Genomic DNA, 23,687 nt, shown 5'->3' on the forward strand with positions numbered 1-23,687 from the left:
GAAAATAGCATGCATTTTACATTTTTCAGAACGCAGGCGCGGATACAATGGTATCAGGTAAGTGAATAAGCATTACGTAGTTTCAAGCAGGGTCGGTATATTTCTACAAACAAATCTTTGTTGTAAAACAAAATTAGTTATAGAACGGCCGATTATTAACTAGACATGTACCTCTGTGTTTTAAATCAGTGACTTATAAGGTAAGCGATTTTCGTAGACTGTAAAGCCTCGTACAGTGTTGTCTTCACTGTGTATTATCAAGCCCGTGGGGCAACTATAGACTAACTGATTTAATAGTGAACAGCAGTTGCTTCCCTTGCAATATGTTCGTGTTTTTCAAACGTCATTGCTTGTTCATTAATGAAAACCTGGCCTTCTTTATTAAAGTTAGCAGTGTATAAGTACTTGTTATATCGATGTGTGTAAACTGAAGATGCAACTAAACGTATAAAATTTAATTTTGTTCTGTCCTGATGACACGGGTGATCATCAAACAAGTTAAAAACCCCAGATAGTCACTTTCTCTATATTCCAGGCATCCATTTATGGCGGCGAGTCACCTCTGAACCTTCAGATTGTGCCAGTCTCCCCGCAAAGCCTTCAGGACTGGATATGGCGCCAACTTCATTCTCCTAATTCTCCCAAAGTAAGCGCTTTCTGAATAATTTTGTGTTATACATATCTATTAGCACGAAAACCTCATTTAACGAAGCCGGAATTCGTTACGCCGGTTATTTACTTCAAATCTGAAGCTCAAAGAACTGAATTAGAAGGTTTATAAGGGGTTATAAATGTATAGTAAAGTTATCAAAATGTGGAAAAATGGCTGAAACTGTTAGAATTATGGCAAAAAGCCTGAAATGATATATATGGTATGGAAATATCGGAAGAAGAGCTATGAATATTTATAAGCTGGTGAGAAAATGGCAGGGTTTTAACTGAGTTTATAGACATTGCGGAATCTAAGGCGATTTTCGTGTGTATTTGAAGAGGAAGCTGTCAATTTTCTTCGACTATGAAGCCGGAAAGAGATGTATGGAACGTTTATGGGGGACCGAAGTGACAGGTCTGATGGATATATAGCATTCAAGTGTGCTCTTTAATTTGACAGTATTTACCACAATTTGTAAATACTTAAACCTTTATCAAGACAAATATGTGACGTTTAATAGAAAAAGGTAACAAAATAAGTTGTATAGATCCATTCATTTTTATAAAGTACGCACGTTCAGAGTTTGGAACTACATGTAGTAACAAAACAGACCAGAGCTATTGTAATGATTTACCATGTGTTGCTTACATTTGCAGTTATGCTATCTTCACACTTATACAAATAAAGTTATTTTTTCGTAGAAACAATGTTAACATTCCGCCACATAAAATTTGAAAGAACTCCCTCAAACCGCTATTAGTTCAGTAAAAAGAACAATGCAGTTGAAGTTTAAAACGTGACCATTCGGAATAGTTCATCCCTCAACGCCCCCACACGTCCTTCATCCACGCAAACACACACGCACACACATGCAAACACGCACCCCCTCCCCACCCTCCAAGAAAAAAAGCAAAACACAAAAACAAACACCCCTCAAAATGAATGTCCATCAAACTGCCAATACGATACAAAATCAGTCCTTAAAAATCAAATTTAAAAACAAATCAGAGTTTCTGTATATTCAACAAGTCCTAGATTGTTTGTGAGGCCATATTTCATTTCAAGCTGTCCAAGAGACAATCCGCCAAAGTAACGCTGTGTCAATACAATATTCTCAGCGGACTACCCTCGTTATCAAGTTATCGTGCATCGGCCAATCCGTTGCCCGCATCGAAAAAGCGCTTGCCGCTATGGTTGGCCAGCATCAAAATCCAATAGGCCAATAGCAGGCCTTCACACAAAAAGGTGCGGAGTTAGAATGAAATTCAAGAATAATGTGAAAGATCTACTGTCTGATGTCATGTGATTCCTTGCGATCTCGCTAACAATCTATCCATGTAACAACCCAAATAAGTAAACACAGAATAGCTTTGAAACAATGCGGATGGGTACTTAACATTTTGGCCTTCGATATTGTTAATAAAATATTGTGGAACGGATTCTTGTTAAAAAAGTTGATTTCATGCAAACGTGCAGACTTGCGATGGTTGTTGTTGAGCATACTATTTATTGAGAATTATCTGTGTTATTAAAACAATAGGTGCAATTTAAGCAAAATGGAAACTTTGAGCGAAGATTCAAACTCTTCTGTGGGAAGCTATCATAGCAATAACAGCCCTATAAACTTTTCTAAAAATCAGGGCCATATGTCCACAAAGGCATCAGCATTTTCTATAGACGCATTAATCGGAAAACGGACATTAGCGCAGATGCATACAAATGACATTCCGTCGGCACTGAATGGTCATATTTCCGACGATAATGACCATGATCGTGAAACACCCTCCGTTCCGTGCTGTGATTCGCCGCCGACGAAAAGGCTCAAACATTCCGACGGCGTGGCCCTTGCTCCGCTAGGTCAGTATTTTGTGATGTGCGATTCTAATATTCAAAACTCAGAATCGTTTGGAAACTATTGTTAAAATATAACAATAGTTTTAAGATATTATTCTCGACGTTTCTTTCATTTCTTTTTGTAAATCTTGAAGTGGTACATTCATTGATTAAATAATTTAAAATACAAGCCAAACATTAATGTTATATCCAACACTGGCGTAATTAAGTTGATGTGCGAGTGTATTTTATTTCATGTCAAAGTATAGATTTTCAATATAAGTAGACTATTTTCGCTAAATTCATGAAAGATGTGTGAGTGTGTTTTTAGTTTCTTTCTGTTCATTACAGAAATGATATGCTACTATGTGTATAAAAAATATTACTAATATGCATATCATTAAGAAGATCTAGCAAGAATGTAACCATGAAAACGAACTACTTTTCCAAAATCATATAATCTTAAATACTATCTCTTTACTCCATTACCTTTTCATGCGATATAATCCACATTGACACCCAACCCTGTGCATTGTCTTCATAAAATAGTTTTGTTCAAAACGGCGCTATTTTCTCGTATAGTTGTGTAGCGCTAAGCTAAAGGATATAGTCACGTCAATTGAAACGTTGGAAACGCTTCTCAAAAGGCTTCATTTGCATTAAAATATTCAGAGTTAGGTTCTGCCAAAAAAATCTGTGAATGCGAAATACATTTTTTGTCTAAAAAAGGGAAACTCAGAGAAATATTGTATTGATAAGTGAGTTTCTGTATAAACTCTTAAACATTATTCAGGTTTTTCACATGTGTGTTTGTTTTGTTTCTCTCAATTTTAAACTTAGTTGTGATATGAAAGTGTTACAAGCATACACTGAGCTTTATGTCGTATACATGATAGTCAAGTAGGAAATTAGTAAATTCTTGTATGTACATATTAAGCTTCTGGTATATTTTTAAGCGTGTATATTGTATGTGTGTACAATAATGAGATTTAAATAAACAATCCTATAACTTAACATTTTGATGACTGTAACGTAATGACTGTAATATTCTGTTGTTTCATGTTTTGCATAAATTAAGCATATGTCCGTGGTATTGATAGCTTTTCTTTTGAAAATCCTACTCTCTGTGGTAAATAAATTCTTTGTCTAAACACGCCCAAACTGCCAGCTATTTTATCTCATTTATGCGGTGTGAATTTATTTCTGTTTAATATAAAGTCACTTACGTATTTTTTATATGAAGGTCATTATTAACTTTGTTTATATTTTCGTAATTAAGTTCTACATGTACTGTCAATTCATTTATTTTATTTGCACATTTGAAATGCTGTTAAATAAAAACAACTTACACGTACAAAACAAAAATGAAAGGTTTATTTTTAAAGAACATTTTAAAGATTACATATATTCAAATAGGTTATATATTATAGTATTTAGTTTCTGGCATAGTGTCTTTCAAAATGGAGCAATTTAAATCATGGAAAATTATCGTGTTCTGAATTTATTACTAAATTTTTATTACTAATTTATATCAGGTGGATTTCTTTTTCTTGAAGAAATTGCAAAAATAGGTTTCGTATCCAAGGAAACAGTCCCAGTTTCATTTATTTACATCTCCAGTCCATCTTAAACTGGAACAAATAGGTCTGAAATGAATTCAGTATAATGACATCAATTCCTTGGAAATCTGCACATCCTTGCCTACTGAAACTTGTAAACTAATACTTGATTTTGTGGCTCACTGCTGCGTACTATAAACATGATCAAATATCATTTCATTTAAAAATACACGATTTTGTTTTACTCGGAATAGTTCAGCAAATGATGCAATGTGTCCCGATCGACCTGCAACCCCCCCCCCCCCAACCCTCACCCCTTCACCAACCCCCGACATGCCGCGACTCACCCAACATGCCGCGATTCATTTTACTTCTGAAATATGCAAAACAAAATATGTAGGAAGTTGTTCTCTTGCTTCATATAAAGGCACCACTCAGTTATATAAGAAAAACACATCCTACCGGCCCACTCGAATCATCCTGTGTCGAGACGCTGCATAAAGTTTGGATGGACAGAGTGAAGATATACTGTAATCATGTTTTCATGTGTCATTTCCTGTCTCTCATAGAGCGCCTAGTGGAGACGGCGACCTCACTGAGCTCCCAGAAATCACCGGTCACAGAGGACCTCTCCAGTCCCCGGAAGGGGGACACGCCCACATTTCCGGTCAAAGCACCAGCACGGGACGCAGACACAGATGATGTTGACGTAGCAAGCGAAGCGGCGCCGTCACCAGAGTGCTGCCAGGAGCTCGCGGACGTCCAGTGTTGCCTGGAGACGAAGGAACTCTGGGACAAGTTCCACGAGCTGGGCACGGAGATGATCATCACCAAAACCGGAAGGTTGGTTTCTTAGAGCTGCGTACCAATACATTTTTATTCCTTTATGCTACTCTTAGACTGCTGGTCAAATATTTCCATTTCATAATATTAAACTTTAAAAGAAACAATGGCCTAATTCTGAATGCTGTATTTAATTGCTAGGCTTGTTCTTGTATTATACTTCATCAATTATGTTCGAGTTCGTTTCTTGGTCAATTGTATAAAACTATTTTTTTTTGTTTATTTTTTGCTTGGTCAAACTTTGACAGCCTGCATATTAATTAGTCCAAAGTTATTATTTTTAGTTATCAAATGATGATAAATATCAATTATATAATTCAAATGGCAAAGTGTAAACATAACATATTCTCCAAATGTATACTGATGTTTGCGTCTTATGATAGACTAAGAATTCCGCCTTGGGCTGGTGGCTTTATTCAAGTCATTTCAACTCATTAGCTTAAATGTGAGGACAAGTGGGTTTTATTACCTTTTTCTTTTTTTACAAGCAATCCAAAATGTTTAAGGAGTGGCATTGAAATATTATCAATGTTCGAGTCAATGGGCGACGGTGGTTTCTTATATATTATTATACTCTGTTTTTACTCTGTTTTATATTATTTGGTGGCACAAGAGAACATTAATAAAAAAAACATATTAAATATCTCAAATGAATTAGAAAGATAAAAAAGTAATCGAATAAGTATTTTAAATATAGTAAATAAATAAATAAATAAATAAATATAAATAAATAAATAAATAAATAAATAAATAAATAAATAAATAAATAAATAAATAAATAAATAAATAAATAAATAAATAAATTAATGATAAAACGGAATAAAAAATAATTTCTACAAAATTTGAATAAATAAAAATAAATAATCACATTATTAAATACTGATTCACCACAAGCTGATGTATAGAAGCAAATTCGTTTTTATCATGTGCAATCTATTTTCACTTATCACTTTAGGTACCAATTTGCCAATTATACTATTTTCCAGTCATTTGACTCTCAGGGCTAAATAAACGGGTAAGATTTATACAGTGTCTGCACAACAGAGAATGTGAGAGTTTGAAGGTCCGGTCACTTACAACTATACATCTTCCTCAATCATGGTCATCCATCATTTGAACATTTCAAACGGCTTTTGGTGGGAGAAACCAATATTTACTTAAAATCAACCCATCATTTATTCAAGCGCACGCATATTGTTTATCCCTAAATGTCCGTAAAACTATAAAACTCGATACCTTTGATTCGTCCCCTTTAAGTAGAAAAGTTTCACCATTGAGCAATTTTGAGGGCCTTTTGTGTCGTGATGGGTGCTTGGGATGTAAATGCAAATATGCACGGTGTAATTTCGTTGAAATTAACTGAAAATCAAGCCGGTTAACGGAGACCGCGAGACACGGCGAGAATTCCCGAGATCACATTGCTTTGCAAGCGTCTCGTGGTCGATGCGCGTGCACTTTGGTGGTAATCAAACCAATATTGGTTTCAAGTGGAATATTCACAGAACTTTATCAAGACAATCTGGCTATGATTGAGAAATGATTGTCCTCCACTTTCGGACGTTTACTGCTTGTTATTGAAGACACGCGACTTTGAACATCTCAAATAGTTTTCAGAGAATATCAAGACGAGTTAGTGCAATGGACCAGATTTGCTGAATTCAAAATAAGTGGAACACTTAAAAGAAATTGTAACTTTAACGCTCCATACGTGTTTATTAATTAAATGTTGTGTTCAAATTCAAATAGCAATTAAAGGTAAATTACCGATTATACTCGAAAATGCCTGGATGTTGTATAATCGACAATATATTCTATAAATGGTATTATTTCTTCGAAAACAAAGTCCTTTATATCAGATTAATTTATATTGTGACATTTGGAATAGTTACTCAGGCTTGCGGGCATTGAAATGGTGAGGACCCCGTGTCTCCGGTCTATAATTAGCCGATCATCCCGATACTGGCCCTTAAACCAGCCCTGTACTTTGCCAGTCCCGCTGAGCCATTTTCTGTCCACGCATTTCCGCCCCCAAGACCATTTCTGTACCCTGTACATTTTCTGTCAAAAACAAACCGGAAGCAGTATTTTTTTGCAGCGGTTTAGTCCACTTTGCAGTCGTTCAGTATACATTGTGGCGATTCAGTTTACTTCGCGGCAGTTCATTACACTTTGTCGTGACTGCCATATATATATATATATATACACATATATATACCCGCAGGAAAACAACACTTTCAAGCATGGTCATAATCAGTAACTAAACTGCAGCAATAGCAGAGGCAGCAGCAGCAACAGCAGTACCAAACACTATCATCATCATTACAAGCAATATTTAAATCGACCTTACAAGCATATTTACGTGAACGCGCTATAAGTTTGTTGTTTATATAAATATATATTGTTCCGTATCTGAATATGATAATACGAATATGAGATATAAGGTTATCAGTGCCAAAGTTCAGCAGTGTGTTTAAGCGCTTAGTATACAGTTGTCATGTTTATAAATCCACACGGTCGACATGAAGTTAACTGATACAGTAAACAGTATTGTTATTATTGCAATGAATTCTAGCGACTACCTCATCAAATAGACTATTTTAAAGTTCAAAGCCATTTCTCGTTCTTTAAGTCAATTAAAGGCAATGAAACCTCGTCATTATCAAACACAAAGGCGAGATTTTTATCGAATCACAGAAACGGTCATCTCCGTGGCGCAAGTGGTCATTTTGGAAATGAGTTTATCCCAATTAAAGAGACAATTTAAATGTGATAAATATTCCTGACAGGCGCGAGCGACACAGGAAGCCAGGGATGTTTATTTTGTCCATTCGCCAGTCAAACGCTTTGAAGACGCAGCGAGCTGAAAACATCACTTGAATATGAATACGTAATATGTGTGTTCGCCATTTGCGCGTAAAAAAGACGACTCTCAAACTGATTGTCCTGTTTTCAAGTCCGCTGTGACAGTTTGAAGCGAAAACGTGTTATTTTAACACTGATAATTTCGATTGGGAAATGGCGACCATATCGCCTCCATCTTGGACAATATTCGGAAAACCTCGGACATTTCGACACGCTTATTGTTACTGTTACGGATTCTAATTTAGAAACCGTCTATTTTCACCCGCACGTGGTCATTACACGTTTACCTCGGGGGCTCTGACTTGCTGATTTAGCCCCACGTTTGGCACCTCAGCGAGCGCGGACCAGTAAATTCACCCATGATTGACAGGTTAATTTGATGACTAGTGCACGGAAACGACCACGGACGTGATGGTTTTGTCAGCTTGGGGCTCGGACACTGTCCATATCTCTTCACTGTTAGTGTGGCCGTTTAAGGATCTTAATTTTACCTTCTTATCTTATTTCAATGAATTGCTGTAATATTTATAAAAAACACACATTGTGTTTGTATAAACATGAAACTCACAAAAACGCTATATTTTGCACAACTTGAAAGACTTATGAACGGGTAATTAATATATGTTTACGAGTTTGACTTGTAACACATTGCGTTTTAACATGGTTTTAATTGCATTTTCCTGGTCATCAAATAGACGTATGAAATTCCATAGCATTGAAGGATTTATAATTCATACTCTTGTCTTATCATCGCATAACAAATAAAACCTCAATGGATGTAAGAGATACGCTTTTCCGGAATATTATGAATGAATTAAGTGACTTTGCAAATTTTGATTTAAATAAAACTACCAACGTTATGTTAAGTTATATTTTTTTCACGCGCCATGTGCCTTTATCTAGTAGTTATAAAGGGAGATCACTGCGTAAATGATTGCATAGATTGAGTAGCATGTGCGTAAACTTTCTTACTACAACAACGCATGCGCAGACTGTGCGTGAGATATGAAGCTGTTTGTTTAGTATATACAATGAGACAATGTTTCAATCCGAATGAAAACAACACCATAGAAACACAATGTGACAATGACTCTAAGTCCCTCGGATTGTGACAATTATCTTCTGTACCTACCACACTATATAAATGATGCACATGTCACAAAGGGAGAGCACTGAACACATTCGTCTTCTCAACCAGCACTCTACGCGTCTAAGTGTGAACCTGAAACCAGCCATTTACGCGACGAGCTTCACAACAAAACACATTAACAATATTGTCTGTTTTCGGGGATGATTAATGCTGAGCGATTAAAGCTGAGATGGTTGGCAGGCTGTGGTCTGGTGGGGAGGGAAAGGATGGCCATTTTCCCGTGCTCGTTTATAATCATTCATCATAGAGTCTGGAACAACAGATTACGTCCTCAAATAGCGGACTCCGGTATTGTTGATAAGTATCTTCGAAAATGCATTTGTTTCAAATCAGAGACCGTCCATTGCCACAGTTTTACATTTGCGACGAAACTGGTAGCTGACGGAATTCCTTATAGATTGCATCTTTCAGGAGCATGACAAGGAATGTTTGATCATTGAAATGGCATAGCATACAGCGCGAAAAATATGCATCGACAAAAATGAACAAATTGATTTTTGCAATTAGTTACATTCTTATAGCTATTGTTTCCTTACAACCACAGCTATACTTAACAAGATCGTTGATGGCCTTAGTTCGCAGTTATAGAATTACTGTATTTGTATGTAAGGACGTTGTTTTTTTGGGGGCATGGCAAAGTTTGTTGATGGTGGTTGATTGCAGTGTGGCCTCGTGTAACCCCGTTATCCCAGCAAATCCTCACGAAATTGTAACTAGTTTTCCCTTTCCAGATAAACACAGCGATAAGTTCCATTGTATTCTCACAAGTTGGCCCATCACTTACCATGTTCAATTCGGAACTGTCATTTAGCAAATTTATGATGAAAGAACTACAGTTTCCCTCTCCCTCCAATCCCTGGGGTACACAATCAGTAACAAAATCTAAGTGATTGTCGGGTCTAGGTGATAAATGGGCTTGATAAAATATGAAATTCCCTCCTAGGACTAAAACGAATCGCTAGCGGATTTTTACCAATTTTGGTGCCGATTTATATGTCGTCCTTTTCACATCGTGTTCTCGAAAACGCTTGAAATGGCTAATTCTTTTCCATGAGCGTCTCCACCGGGAATAAAAGTGTTTAAACCCCGGCTCGGATATCATGCTAATGGCGAACTGAATAGTTATTGAATGATTTGATAGCAGGGAATTATTGGGCGTCTGGACTTTGTTTTCTCTCAATCTTAATTTGTTTTTATTCACAAGTTCGCATATCGGACAATTCATCACGCTCGCCATTTTCACTAAAAGCTCGCTAAAGTGTTTATTGTTGGTTATTGATATATTCATAAGAAAAAAGAAGACAGGTCCTTCCCAGGAGAAACCATTGTTTTTGATATGTTTCCATCTAGGTTTTCCCGGCCTTTCTTCAATTATGATTATCGCCATGACTGAAGGAGAGAAAACTTTCGGTTTAAAAACCATGAAAAAAATCCCTCATATCTTAATATCTTAATAAATGTACAATGTGTCTCCCAAATAAAAAGCGCGAAAACATATCACCTTTTTGAATTACATTTATGCAAGACTTTGCGTGATATACAATTTCCTCTTGCACCCAATAACTTTACATACCGTTTTTTTTTAAACCGGAACTTTAGTGTACGAACTCGAACTTTTTCATGAAATACGGCGACATGCGTATGCAAAACCGAAATATAATGCCAGTGATAGGAAGACATCCAATACCGTGCTCAACACTAGCCAAGTATATCTGTACTTTTCACGTAATAATACATAAGCAAAAAATAACCATTTTGTCTGAGTGACCATCCTCATTTATTGTAGCAATATTTCTCAAAAATACTAACAAATAATTATTAATGGAATAATAAATATCTTTCGTTGGTTTCTTGCAGACGAATGTTCCCAACTGTGCGCGTGTCCTTCACGGGCCTGGAACCAGACACGCGCTACTCAGTACTCATGGACATAGTTCCGGTGGACAACAAGCGCTACCGGTACGCCTACCACCGCTCCTCCTGGCTCGTGGCCGGCAAGGCGGACCCGCCACTTCCCACTAGGTAAGACTGAAATGCACGCGTATGTCCTCTAGCAGTTGTACCTTATGTTTATTCAGTGATCGGCGGAAAAATGAATACAGATGGTGGAATTAATATATTATGATTTTGCGTCACATGCATACAGTTGTAAAAACCCCTACCGTGTTCAAGTTACATGTTCGTCGTTTAACTGACTGTGCAGGTGACGTTTGCCCGAAAGGAAATATATTCGGTGATTTGATACGTGTTGGAAGTGATTATAACTTGTATGTACTGCTTTCAAATAAAAATGAATAGAAGTCGAATTACTTGTAACGTTTACACTTCTGTGTTTTTCTCAGGTTTTACGTGCACCCGGACTCCCCGTTCTCCGGCGAGCAGCTTATGAAGCAGACTGTCTCCTTCGAGAAACTCAAGCTAACAAACAACATGCTGGACAAAAACAGCCAGGTATTGGACGATTGTTTACTGTTGTCTTACGCATTGTATCGTTATCATATACCTGTTTACATCAAAGTATAAGAAAATTATAGCCGAATGCAAAAAGTCAAATAGTCAATTCAAAATCTTATTAAATATGAAGCTAGTTTTCACTCACAGAGGGCGCAGTGGGACGACTGATAAGCGAGAACGGAAATAATAGTGTTTCAGATTGATCTAAATTGTCAACAATAAATATTACATGTCAGCAGTCTATTTTTCTGTGAAAATTATAAAACACTTCTAACATGCTATTTTATCCATCTCCCTCACAGATAATCCTGAACTCTATGCACAAGTACCAGCCGCGCATCCACATCGTGCGGAAGCGGGACACCACCCCCTGCCTGCCGTCCGTCACGAGCCTTGACGCCGAGGAATTTAAGACGTTCGTCTTCCCAGAAACCACCTTCATCGCCGTCACCGCATACCAGAACCAACTCGTACGTAATTGAATAGTCCTTAAAAAGAGATAGATTTGATGTCTTTGTCATGTTATCACAAATCTTGAATAAAAGAAGTGAAAGAAAATACATGGGTTTTGCGTTAGGGTTATAATTTCAGCCGTAATCTCAATTACATGCTTATTTTTTGCATTTACACCATCATTTGAATTATGGAATAAACTAAAAACCAAACCGTATACTGTTAACATTTAAAATTAATCTGTAAAAACAACAGGAGCAAATGATAATATTTCAAATGTATAATATTACATCTTAAATAAAAAAAAATGCTGTCTTTTAACAGATTACAAAGCTGAAGATCGACAGTAACCCGTTCGCCAAGGGATTCCGGGATTCCACCCGGCTGACGGAGTTTGACAGTTTCTACCCGGGTAGGGACGGGATGGAGGGGCTGATATCCCAGCACAGCTACGCCCGCTCCCCGCTCAGGGCCTACACCGAGGCGGAGATTGAAGAGTCGCTCAAACAACACAGGGAAATGATGGCGAGAGGTGCGTTTTTGCATAATTTGTGTAATAGATTTATAAATACCAGTCAAAAGTCACAAATTCGATCTTTTATTATAAACTAAGAGAACAATAGCATAGAATAGACTTTAATATGTTTTAGAAGTTATTAGACGTTTTTAAATGTGTCAAAAACTGCATTCAGTCTGATGCGCTGTTTTGCTATTGAAATATATTTTACATATAAACGATTTGTCACAGGCAGTATGCTTGGTTGAAAATGAAAAAAATAAATTAATAAATCAATGTTAGGAAATTTTCACAAAAATGTGTGCATTATATCAATAACATAAATACCCATTGCCATATTTATTGCTTTAACCCGTAGGCGAGACTTGTATTTTGTAACTTGTTTCAGAAGATCCATCATCACTAGAGAAGCAAGGATTGATGACGTCACCTTGGTCAATGTGGCGTCCATTACCTACTTCATTACTCGGGGGTTCCCCATATCCGCCGACAGACAGGTCTTCTTTGTACGCACTGTATGGTGGACTTTTTGGACTAAACAACTCAAACTTTATGTTCCCCGCACTGGGGTTGCACCCTTTTATGGCTGCAAATAATTTAAATTCAATGAGACTGAGAGGAGAAGGAGTTTCAGCTACGTCTGTGTACAATTCAGATGGAAGCCCCAACGCGCATGCGCAGTTGCATTACCCTAGCGCCCTCTATAGGTATCACCCGTATTTGACCAATGAGAAACTGGCTGCTCAGAAAACATCTACGTCATCAACAGAATCATCGCCTTCAAGCATAGACGGGGGAAGACCTTGACACACTTCTTTCTAAAATAGTTCCAAGTGGTGAAAAATTATATTCATTCTTGAACGTTTAGTCATTATTGTATTGTGATTGTGATATTTATTTGTAAATACAACGGTAGTTTTAATATATAGAAAACAGTTTCTGTACTTAAGTGTGATTAAAGTCCTATATTAGGTTGTCTCAAGAATACATCAAAAGAAAAGATCTCTTGTTTGGGTGTACATAATTAAACGCATACTATACGATTTCCTTATATACTTATGTATGTAAGGAGTAGGTTTTAACTGCACAATATTTTCTTCACAAACTTAACCAGTTCACTTAAGCACAGTTGTTCGAAGGTAATTTAAAGAGCCATTTTATACTTATATATTTTTTAATTTATTCCAAAAAAGATTTTTAGAAATTAATAATAAACATTTTTTTTAACAAGGCTGTGGAAAAAATAACCGAGCTTATGTTATGACAAATTCTTGTGATTTCGGCTATCAAAAAATAACAGTCAATATAATGCGTCTCCCTGCCTCACACCCGTCAAGACGCAATTTCACGGCCACTGAGGACAATTGACAATCAAACAAAACAATACTATTTTTCAATTTCGCAAGTCAGTAAAAACTCAAAGGCTTTTCTCCAGTGCTCGCAGTAATTATGTGTAGTTTTAGGACAAGAAAATAAGGAATTTCTCCTATTATGCCTGATATTTAAGAAACATATAAGAATATACTCAAGAAAAACATTGCAGCTTTCTGCTTTCTAGATGCGTATTTTATACTATTTTGTATAACTGTGTCTGTTCCCGCTTTGCTAGTTAATGTTGAAATGAGTATTTGTTAGATCATCGACATTGTGTTAATACATTGGACTTTTTGTACTGGTCATGTTTTTCTAAGAAAAGTACCATTGTTTTCCATTGCGATTGTTATGTTTTTTCATTTATTGATAATCCATTTCTAACAATATTATAAGTATGAATTCACAATGTCGTCAAATCATCGATTAATCTCAAATACTCCGTACACATCGGTGGTGGTTTTAGGGACCGAGATTTACCGGAAGTGACAGCTGACTGATTGCCAATTCCCACCAGTCGCTCTGAGTTTGTCCACGATGAAAACAATCATTTTGGGGCAGCCGAGTGTTAAATCGAATAAGAATTGCATTTAGTAAGTGTTAAACTGTGTGAAATTGACAAGAGAACTTCAAACAGTTCTTGTGATTTCCGCATTCGCCTGTTTATTCAGAAACTTGGTCTGGGGAAACTTTGATTGTTATTTTCTTGGTTAATTTTGCTTGAATTGATTATTTTCGATTCTTTGCTTTAGACTGATTTGTTACTGATTTATACAGATGACTTGATTGATTCTTGCCATATTTTGTACAGAAGCTATTTATTTTATACCATGTTTTGTTGACTATTCACTGCATACAGTAATAAAGAGAAAAAAACACACTTACATTTCTTATATGGAGAAGCCGTTTCAACGGTCCCTACTTTTGAACTCAACTTTTATGAATGAAACTGTGTTATGACAACCTAACGGAATAATTACACAACTATGTAAAAATGGAACAAAATGAGTAAAAATGCGGCAAACAAAGTTATGAAACACGACTTGTTTAAAGAGCAACCAAAGCTGTGATCTACTTTTCGTCTACTACGTCATCACTTTATGTGTATTTGGCATATGTACATGTGCAATCGTCACTGACCCTTTACGTAGATCTACGTAGATTCTTCAACAAAGGCCTTCGCAAACGACTGTCAAACACAACCTCACGTGCACATCACGTTCTCTTTACCGACACATCACGTTCTCCACAAGGAGCTACTTTCAGCAATAAAACTTTACGTAACGTTGCGTGTGTACATTAGCCTTTTAAACTAGTTCTTAGCAACTAGACTCTCATAACAGGCCCGTAAAATAGTAGTAAACAATTGCACCAGCTTGTACATTGGGTTTGTGTTTACCCTTTAATAAATACTGTGAAAAGGGGGTGGAAGGGCGTAGGCCAAATGATTGGTGGAACATCGCCCACAGCATTGTGCGAGTAGCATGTCAGGAAATACCTATGTTACCAACTGCTAGATAACTGTAAAGTTTATATATATGTTCGCAACTGGTCTTCGAATATGGTAAAGTTATTCATACAGGCAGTAAAAAGAGCCATTAGTCTGAGGTCCTTTTTGGAGGCCTATCCGTAGCAGTAAGGCTGCTGTTCTGCCTTTGAGATCAATTCGTGTATAGTATAGTAATTTTCTGGGCTGGTGTCCTGTCAAAGAGGCATATCCGCGACAGTATAGTCAGCCTTTAGGTTGGTGTGCTGTCAAAAATGCATATCCGTGGCAGTACAGTCAGCTTTTAGGCTGGTGTCCTGTCTTTGAGGCCAATCCGTGGCAGTATAGACAACCTGTTGGCTGTTGTCCTGTCTTTGATGCCAATCCGTGGCAGTATAGACAACATTTAGGCTGTTGTCCTGTCATTAATGCCTATCCGTGGCAGTATAGACAACATTTAGGCTGTTGTCCTGTCATTGAGGCCTATCCGTTGCAGTATAGACAACATTAAGGCTGGTGTTCTGTCTTTGAGGCCAATCCGTGGCAGAATAGACAACCTTTAGGCTGGTGTCATGTCGTGGATGCCTATCCAGGGCTGAATATACATTTTTTAGACTAGTGTCCTGTTTAGGAGGCATATCCGTGGCAGTCAAGTTAGCTTTTAGGCTGGTGTCCTGTCTTTGAGGCCTATCCTTGAGCAGTATAGACAGCTTTTAGGTTGGAGTCATGTCGTGAAGGCCTAATCGTGAGTAGCATAGACAGCTTTTATACTGGTGATGTCTTGGAGGCCTATATACATCTTGTAGGCTGGGGCCCTCTCCTGGAGACCTATTCGTTGACAGCAGCAGATTTCTTTTCAGCCGGGTCTTGGAGGCCTATCCGTAGGCAGTTTATACAGCTTTAATGCTGGATACCTGTTTTGGAGGCCTTTCTGTGAGCAGTAAAGAAAGGTTTGAGGCTAGTGTATTTCTTGAATGCCTGTCTGCGAGTAGTATAGACAACCTTAGTCTGGTCTCCTGTCCTGGTTGCCCATCAGTGGGCTGTATAGACAGCTACTAGTCTGGTGTTCTCTCTTGGAAGCCTATCCGTAGGCAGTATAAACAATATTTAGGCTTGTGTCGTCCTGTCTTAGAGGCCTGTCAGTGGGCTGTATTGACAGCTTTTAGGCTGGTGTCATGTCAAGGAGACCTATCCGTGAACAGTATACACAACTTTAAGGCCGCTGCGTTGTCTTGGTGGCCTATTAAAGGGCAGTTTAGACATCTTGTATACCGTGTTTTATCTTGGAAGCCTATACGTGGTCCTGTCTTGTCGGCATGCCCCTGATCTGTAGTGTCAGCTTTGAGGCTGCCGTACTGCCTTGGCGGCCTGCCCCTGGTCTGTGGTGTCAGCATTAAGGCTGCTGTGTTGTCTTGGCGGCCTGCCCCTGGTCTGTGGTGTCAGCTTTAAGGCTGCTGTCCTGTCTTGGCGGCCTGCCCCTGGTCTGTGGTGTCAGCTTTTAGGCTGCTGTGCTGTCTTGGCGGCCTGCCCCTGGTCTTTGGTGTCAGCTTTTAGGCTGCTGTACTGTCTTGGCGGCCTGCCCTTGGTCTGTAGTGTCAGCTTTTAGGCTGCTGTCCTGTCTTGGCGACCTGCCCCTGGTCTGTAGTGTCAGCTTTTTGGCTGCTATCCTGTCTTGGCGGCCTGTCCCTTGTCTATATTGTCAGCTTTTACCCTGCTCTCCTGTCTTGGCGGTCTGTCCATGGGCTGTAGCGTCAGCAGTTTGGCTTGTGTTCTCTCTTTGGAGCCTGTCCGTGAGCAGTTGAGACAGTTTTTTAGGTTGTGTCTTGTATGGGAATTGATGGGAACTATAAACAGCTTTTAGGCTGGTTGACAGTTTCTGAAAACCTCTATCAACTAAACTTCAATTTTCTGCATTATGTTATGGAACATCTCAAAAATTCATTTTCCTCTAAAAACTAATACTGACACTTTTATACTTAAATGACAAAAATGTTGACGGCTAATATCTTATTATCTTAGAGGCAGCAAATGCAAATCATGTCTGAAAGTAATATGAGTGTTTTTACCATCCTTTAGCTCATGTACTGAATCTTACGAACATACCGGAATGCACTATGACCAGGCGAACAATAAAACCTTCTATCACAAGAATGATAGATGTTTGGCGGGAAAGCCTGACATGGACTGATACACAATGATGACCCGAGAAGCCAAATCCAGCATGCATCTCGATAATCACAGCTTTCTTTTCGAGACAGCGCTGCTGTAAACATTAAAATTATCTATTGGGAGTTCCTTTTGTAATTCTTAACGAACTGATAGATGATTATAAACATTACTATCGGCGTATGAGAAGATATCGTCCAGTGTGAGCCAAAAAGGTGCATCAGCCTATCCACTACGAAGTGTAATAAGCCATCATGGCTCTCAGTTAAAGGTATGTTCAGCGATTGTTGGGGTGCGCTGGTCGCCTTGGCAAAGCGAGAAGATGACCTCCAGTTGTCTGATTTACACGCAGAGAGAGAATTTCATTTTACGGACTGTAAAACGAGATTTTACATATGATTATATGATTAATGCCATTAATTTGAGTACCGTTTTAGAAAGCACAATCATACCTTAGTCTGGAAAGGTATTACAAGTGCAAATTGTTTGGATGCAACATTTTATGCTGATGGAATGAATTCATTTTGCAACAGAAATACCATAATGTGTTTCCATTCAGATTTAATTCATTTATTTGAGATATTTAGTATATGTTAAATATTTTCTTAAATAAGCTTTTAATTGAAAGACAATCATTGTGATTGATTATTGTTACAATGGGCTTCATACCAGGATTTGTTAAGATTTTGTATTTGATAGAAATCTACCCATCATTGTTGCGTGAGTCGAGATCTTCTGAAATGTTGAATATATTTACCGGGTCACCAAATACTGTGTTCAATGTTTGCTCGTAATCGAATGACGCGTGGTTTCGTATTTAAAACTTAGCAACATATTCCTGGTCTCAAATTCGAAATTTAAACCAAAGCCCGTGAGAGACTTACGTGGATATATACTTGACTAATTAGTTTTATAGCACTATGCTATTTGATTGTCCGTAGCGAGTATTATCCGAACAATTGGTACAGAAACAAGATCTCCTACTCAACAAGTTGCCAAGAGCAGTGCTAAGCAACGCGAGACACACGGGCCTTCTTAAGACACAAACACAGCTATTGCATTTCAAGGCACTAGTTGACTAATGTTCTAAACCTTTCGTGCAACTATGAAATAAGCTTACTTGGTTTCCACATTCCCTCAACGAAATCATTGTTGGGGTCCGGATTAATTTCCTTCCAGTTCCAATTCGAACAGTATCATGTGCATGCGCGGTAGGTCTAACAATGCATGACGGGAAATCCAAGATGGCGGCTCAGGTTCTCATGAAGATGCTGTATTGTCTGAAAAACTACGGTCCTTATGATTAGTTTCTTAAGAATCAAATATTATATAACGTAAACAGTGAAACAAGATGCTAAGCTATGCAATTAATTCATAAATGAATGCCTTCTCGTTTTAAGTATTAGGTTTTTTATTAAGGATAATGTTATCGTGTGGATAATCTATACATCAGTGTACAAAACGTACACCATTTCAATGGTTTCAGACAATAACGAATAAATTTATTTGGTCGAAGCCACACTAATTACTTCAGAAACGAAACAATGCATTGCCCATTTACTCCGGAATATGAATATGTATCTGTTTGTTTAATAAGCTACTTGTTTGTCGCTGACATCCAGATGTTAGCATTACTCATCTTAAACCAACTTGTAAAACATTGAATGCATGATGCGTGTTCATGTGTGCACACCAATATAATGAGGACATTTCTTCATTGACTTGGAAAAAACACACCCATGTCTTGCCATCCCACGCATGTAGGGCGCACATGTTCTGTTTAATTAAAACTCCACCCAGATGTTTATATACATATACATGAATATATGCTGTTTTGATGCTGCTGTTATTATTTGAAAAAGAAACAACAAGTATTCAATAATTGAAATATATAGGTTTACCCATTAGAGTTAACATACCCTGTTTTCAATGATCTAGTCACATGCAATGCTTAACGTTTGTTTTTATATCTTTTTTACAAAAAAATCAAAACAAATAAAGAAATTTTGTTTTCTACAGAATAAATGCATTTATCTGATTTTCATCCGCCGTAACATGACCCAGCTGCTTTATCTTTTAAATAGCTTTATAAGGAGAAGCAGACCTCTGTTGTTGTTTTTTCAAGTAAAAAGTATCTTAATTAACGTTCGCTGTACAGGAGACTTGCGTACGAACTATTTATATGACTCACACAAATAAAATCAAAAAAAAAATCTTATAAATCTTGACACCTGACAATCATTCAATCAATTAAACGTTCTTGATTGATATCTCCTGAGAGCCCATCATCGGCCTTAACAAGCCCAAAACACCCGAATGGGCTCGGTATTGTCCGAAAAGCGGTCGGAGCATTGTTTCAGCTTAAAGGGACGTTGTTAAGCATTTAGCACCTGTAGAATACGAGGAATGACTCACAAAACCTCTCTGTTATTTCGGTGACAGTCAACAGTAGCTTCTCTGTCATATATAGTGGGTTTCTTGTCATCTGTGGATGTGTATTGCAATGCATGATTCATTTATATTCTACAAATTCTCGACTCAGTTGAATGAACTAAAGCTCGCCGTTCTGCCTTTTGCCTTAGGTTAAAATATGATCCTTAATTATTTTATCTATCTGTTTATTTTGTTTTAATTATAATACTTTTGAAAGTAATGTTTTAATTATTGATTGTTATTTGGCTATTCATTTTGTATACGTTCGTTTGTTCACTAGTCCAATCAATCAATTTTTCATAGATTCATTCATTAAATTGTTAATAATTTAATTAATTTATTGAGTCTGTTTAAGTATTTATGTATTAATTAATATATATTTTTTTTCATTTATTTATTTATAAAATTATTTATTTAGTTATGTTTTTATATATTTTTTCATTTATTAATTAATTAATTTATTTATTTATCAATTAATTAATCCATTCATTCGTTTGTTCGTACATTCGTTCCTTTGTTTTTATATCTATTTTTTCATTTATTAATTTATTTATTTATTTATTTATCAATTAATTAATCCATTCGTTCGTTCGTTCGTTCATTCATTCAATTATTATTTTACCTATATATTTATTAACTTTTTTCTTAATTAATCCACTTATTCGTTCATTCGTTCGTTCATTCATTCAAATATTCATTTACCTATATATTTATTAACTTCTTCTTTTACATTTACGCATTTATTATACTATTTATTCATTTGGATCAACAGAAGTTTAATAACAAAATTTTAATCAGTATTTGTTTTATTTATTTATTTCTTTATTGGTAGTTCAATAATTTTTCACTTATTTGTTTATTTCTAACAATTTCGACTGCATAATTTGATGAGTTGACCAAATATTCAGACTGCAAGGTGGGTGGAACAACCATCAAAGTACACGTGCCGATGTGTTGTTGACATAGCCTTTGCATTATGTAGTTTGCACAACTTTTATTTTTATAAGAATATGTCGAAGAGCATCTCGTAGTACATTAACAATCATTTTCCAAAAGTGAATCTACATTATCTCCTTCAACCCTTAACAGCCTATCTGGGTTCAAGTGCGTACTAAGAGCCTGTACCGATATACGCAGCTATTACAGGGAGCGATTAAGGTGGTGATTTACTGCACGGGGAGACAGGCCCGGCTCTGGCATGCGGGTATTTCACTAAACACTTGATAGTCTCACATGGCTCGGCCCTGCAACATATCCTGGCCCCACGGTGGCAGGTCCGACTGACAGCACTTACGTACCCAAAACATGATAACCGGTGACATCTCACATAGACCGGTCACCGTCGTCCGCTTAAATCCCGTGTCTTTACCCAGTCCGTTATTCTTTTTCTCTTTATTGTAATCTCAGTTTAAAGCGCCCAACCGAAGTTGGAACTACAAACACACCAACGAAGAACCATGCTTGTACGTGGCGTTTAAAGATGCACTTATACTCCCAATTAAGATTTACAACAATTAATACAAATGTTTAAATATACCAGAAAGGATGAATAAATGTCGAAAATAAGGTTTCTTATGAAGGATTCCGAATTTAATTTGAAAGAATTGTGCAGAAAACACGGTATTTCTACCTTATGAGACTAAAGTATAGATCACTGTAAATCTTTTAGCATTCACCAATCATTAAATATTGTTTGGTTTTCAGCTATTAAATACACTGTTACAATCTTGTTGTCAGTAATTGATATTTTCCATAAATGCGTTATTCAGTAAGTTGTTCAAGATGTGTCACTCAAACTTTATGTTTGTTATACATGTGTATTGATTTTGAATAAGAGTGTCACTTTAAGAATCGAAACTACATGTACCTTAAACTGAACCGACTACCTACCGCTCAGCTGAGACTGACTTTTCAGGTCATTGAACTACTTTATAATAATGTCGAATGTATATTTTTATATACAAGTATCTGTTTTTGTCACGATAAAATGGTTTCCGGTAACAATGCTTGCGTGTTTGAAAACGAAACAGTTCAATGTAGGCACTTGTAGTGCTGTGTACCATGTTTGATGTGTGTGACCTTGATCTGTGTGCCCTTAAACAAGGTCGTGGCTACAGTTCCGGTCACTGGGCTTGGCCCTGTAGTTCCCATTGTAATATTAACAAAGACAAAACATGCTGGGAACAAGTCTACCGTAATCAACTCGAAAGTTCTTTATCTAAAACACCTCTCAAACACTTGTGGTTAGTATGGAGACATCATCGTTACCCAGCATGGCAGCCGAGAAATGTGTAAACTATCTGACGGCTTGATACAAGCCTGAAGTTGCACGTTCGATGCCTAGATTCTGTCTTCTGTTCACTGGATGTGCGCGAGGCCTGTTGCCAAACAATACCGGCAATTAATCTTAGTAAAATAAGAAATTGTTGTGTGTACTTTTTATATATAGATGAGGGAAAACGTGTTTTCACGAATACGAACACATGGTAGAAATGGCTGCGGTGTTTATAGCAAATCTTCATCACTACTACTCGTACAGTTGAATATATTTCTTGAAGTGGGTTCAGAGAATGTCCAAAAATAAATGGATTTTATGCATATAATATGCATTTTGAAATATCAGTTAAGTCTTGTGTACTTTTAAACGTGGTCTTTGTTAAGTATTTTGCTATTAGACTTGTCAGTGGAGTCTCCATTGCAGCGGCGGATCCAGGACCTTCTAAATGGGGGGGGGGGCACAACTATTTATAAACATATCAAACTTTTTTTGGAATGCATTATACATATTTTGACATGGAATTAACATTTGTCTTCACTGTCAATAATGTTTGGCAGATAAATTGAATTAAAAAGATATTTTTTACTGAGATAAACCTTTCATAAAAACAACAAAGATATCTAGTCGTTTTGGGGAACCGAACCAGGGTCGACGGATAACAGACTAAGTCGTTAACCACTCGTCCACCTGAGACACACATATTTACGCTCTAAAATTAATGCTATATAAACCTACACTACAGTATATTGATTGCACCCAACGATATTGTAGGTACTTCGGATGTCATTGTTATAAATTTAAGTTAACTGAAGTAAAAACAACTTGACACACACATATCTTGTTGGCACACAATGTAATAATTAAAAGCAATAACGAACATATAATGTGCACATGTTAACAGTTTAAAACAACTTATATTTCTGTTATATGATTTATTTTAAAATCAGTAAACTTACGCGTATAACTGCAGCCATATTTGTCTACTTTTGATCAGCTGTCTGTGTAAAAATGCGGCGCCGATTTTTTTTAACGAATGTTCTGGCCCCGATGTCATTTTTCAAATTTATATTGCGACAAAACAACTTAAATGTACAGTTAACTCAATAAAGATGTGCCCCCAAAAAACATTACTTGCCGGCCCGCTGGGGGGAACGGACCCTATGTGCCCCCCCGGTAGAACCGCCACTGTATTGTTATATTACAGAAAGCATACAATACTTGAGCAAGTTTATTTGTCGTGTGTAGTACACTTGTACTATACCTCGGCAAAGTACGCGCTGCACGTTGTGATACAATACCACGCGCTACACGTTGTGATTCAATACCACGCGCTACACGTTGGGATACAATACCACGCGCTACACGTTGTGATACAATAACACGCGCTACACGTTGGGATACAATAACACGCGCTACACGTTGTGATACAATAACACGCGCTACACGTTGGGATACAATAACACGCGCTACACGTTGTGATACAATACCACGCGCTACACGTTAGGATACAATACCACGCGCTACACGTTGTGATACAATAGCACGCGCTACACGTTGTGATACAATAACACGCGCTACACGTTGTGATACAATAACACGCGCTACACGTTGTGATACAATACCACGCGCT

The 23,687-nt window shown here is 37.2% G+C and overlaps 1 protein-coding gene across 2 annotated transcripts; it reads left to right on the forward strand.

Annotated features, from left to right (window-relative positions):
* Window positions 1-1,986: 1,986 nt before the first annotated feature.
* Window positions 1,987-14,574, forward strand: LOC128242236 (T-box transcription factor TBX20-like). 2 transcript variants are annotated; one of them, XM_052959321.1, is made up of 7 exons: window positions 1,987-2,509; window positions 4,614-4,887; window positions 10,757-10,921; window positions 11,242-11,350; window positions 11,656-11,823; window positions 12,131-12,338; window positions 12,712-14,574. In XM_052959321.1, the coding sequence occupies exons 1-7, from the start codon at window positions 2,209-2,211 to the stop codon at window positions 13,128-13,130; spliced, it is 1,644 nt and encodes a 547-aa protein (XP_052815281.1). In that variant the 5' UTR covers window positions 1,987-2,208; the 3' UTR covers window positions 13,131-14,574. The 2 variants fall into 2 exon arrangements, with proteins under 2 accessions (XP_052815281.1, XP_052815282.1); XM_052959322.1 differs by having other exon boundaries at window positions 12,715-14,574.
* Window positions 14,575-23,687: the final 9,113 nt, after the last annotated feature.

This window comes from Mya arenaria, chromosome 8, assembly GCF_026914265.1.
Source record: "Mya arenaria isolate MELC-2E11 chromosome 8, ASM2691426v1".
Lineage (NCBI taxonomy): Eukaryota > Metazoa > Mollusca > Bivalvia > Myida > Myidae > Mya > Mya arenaria.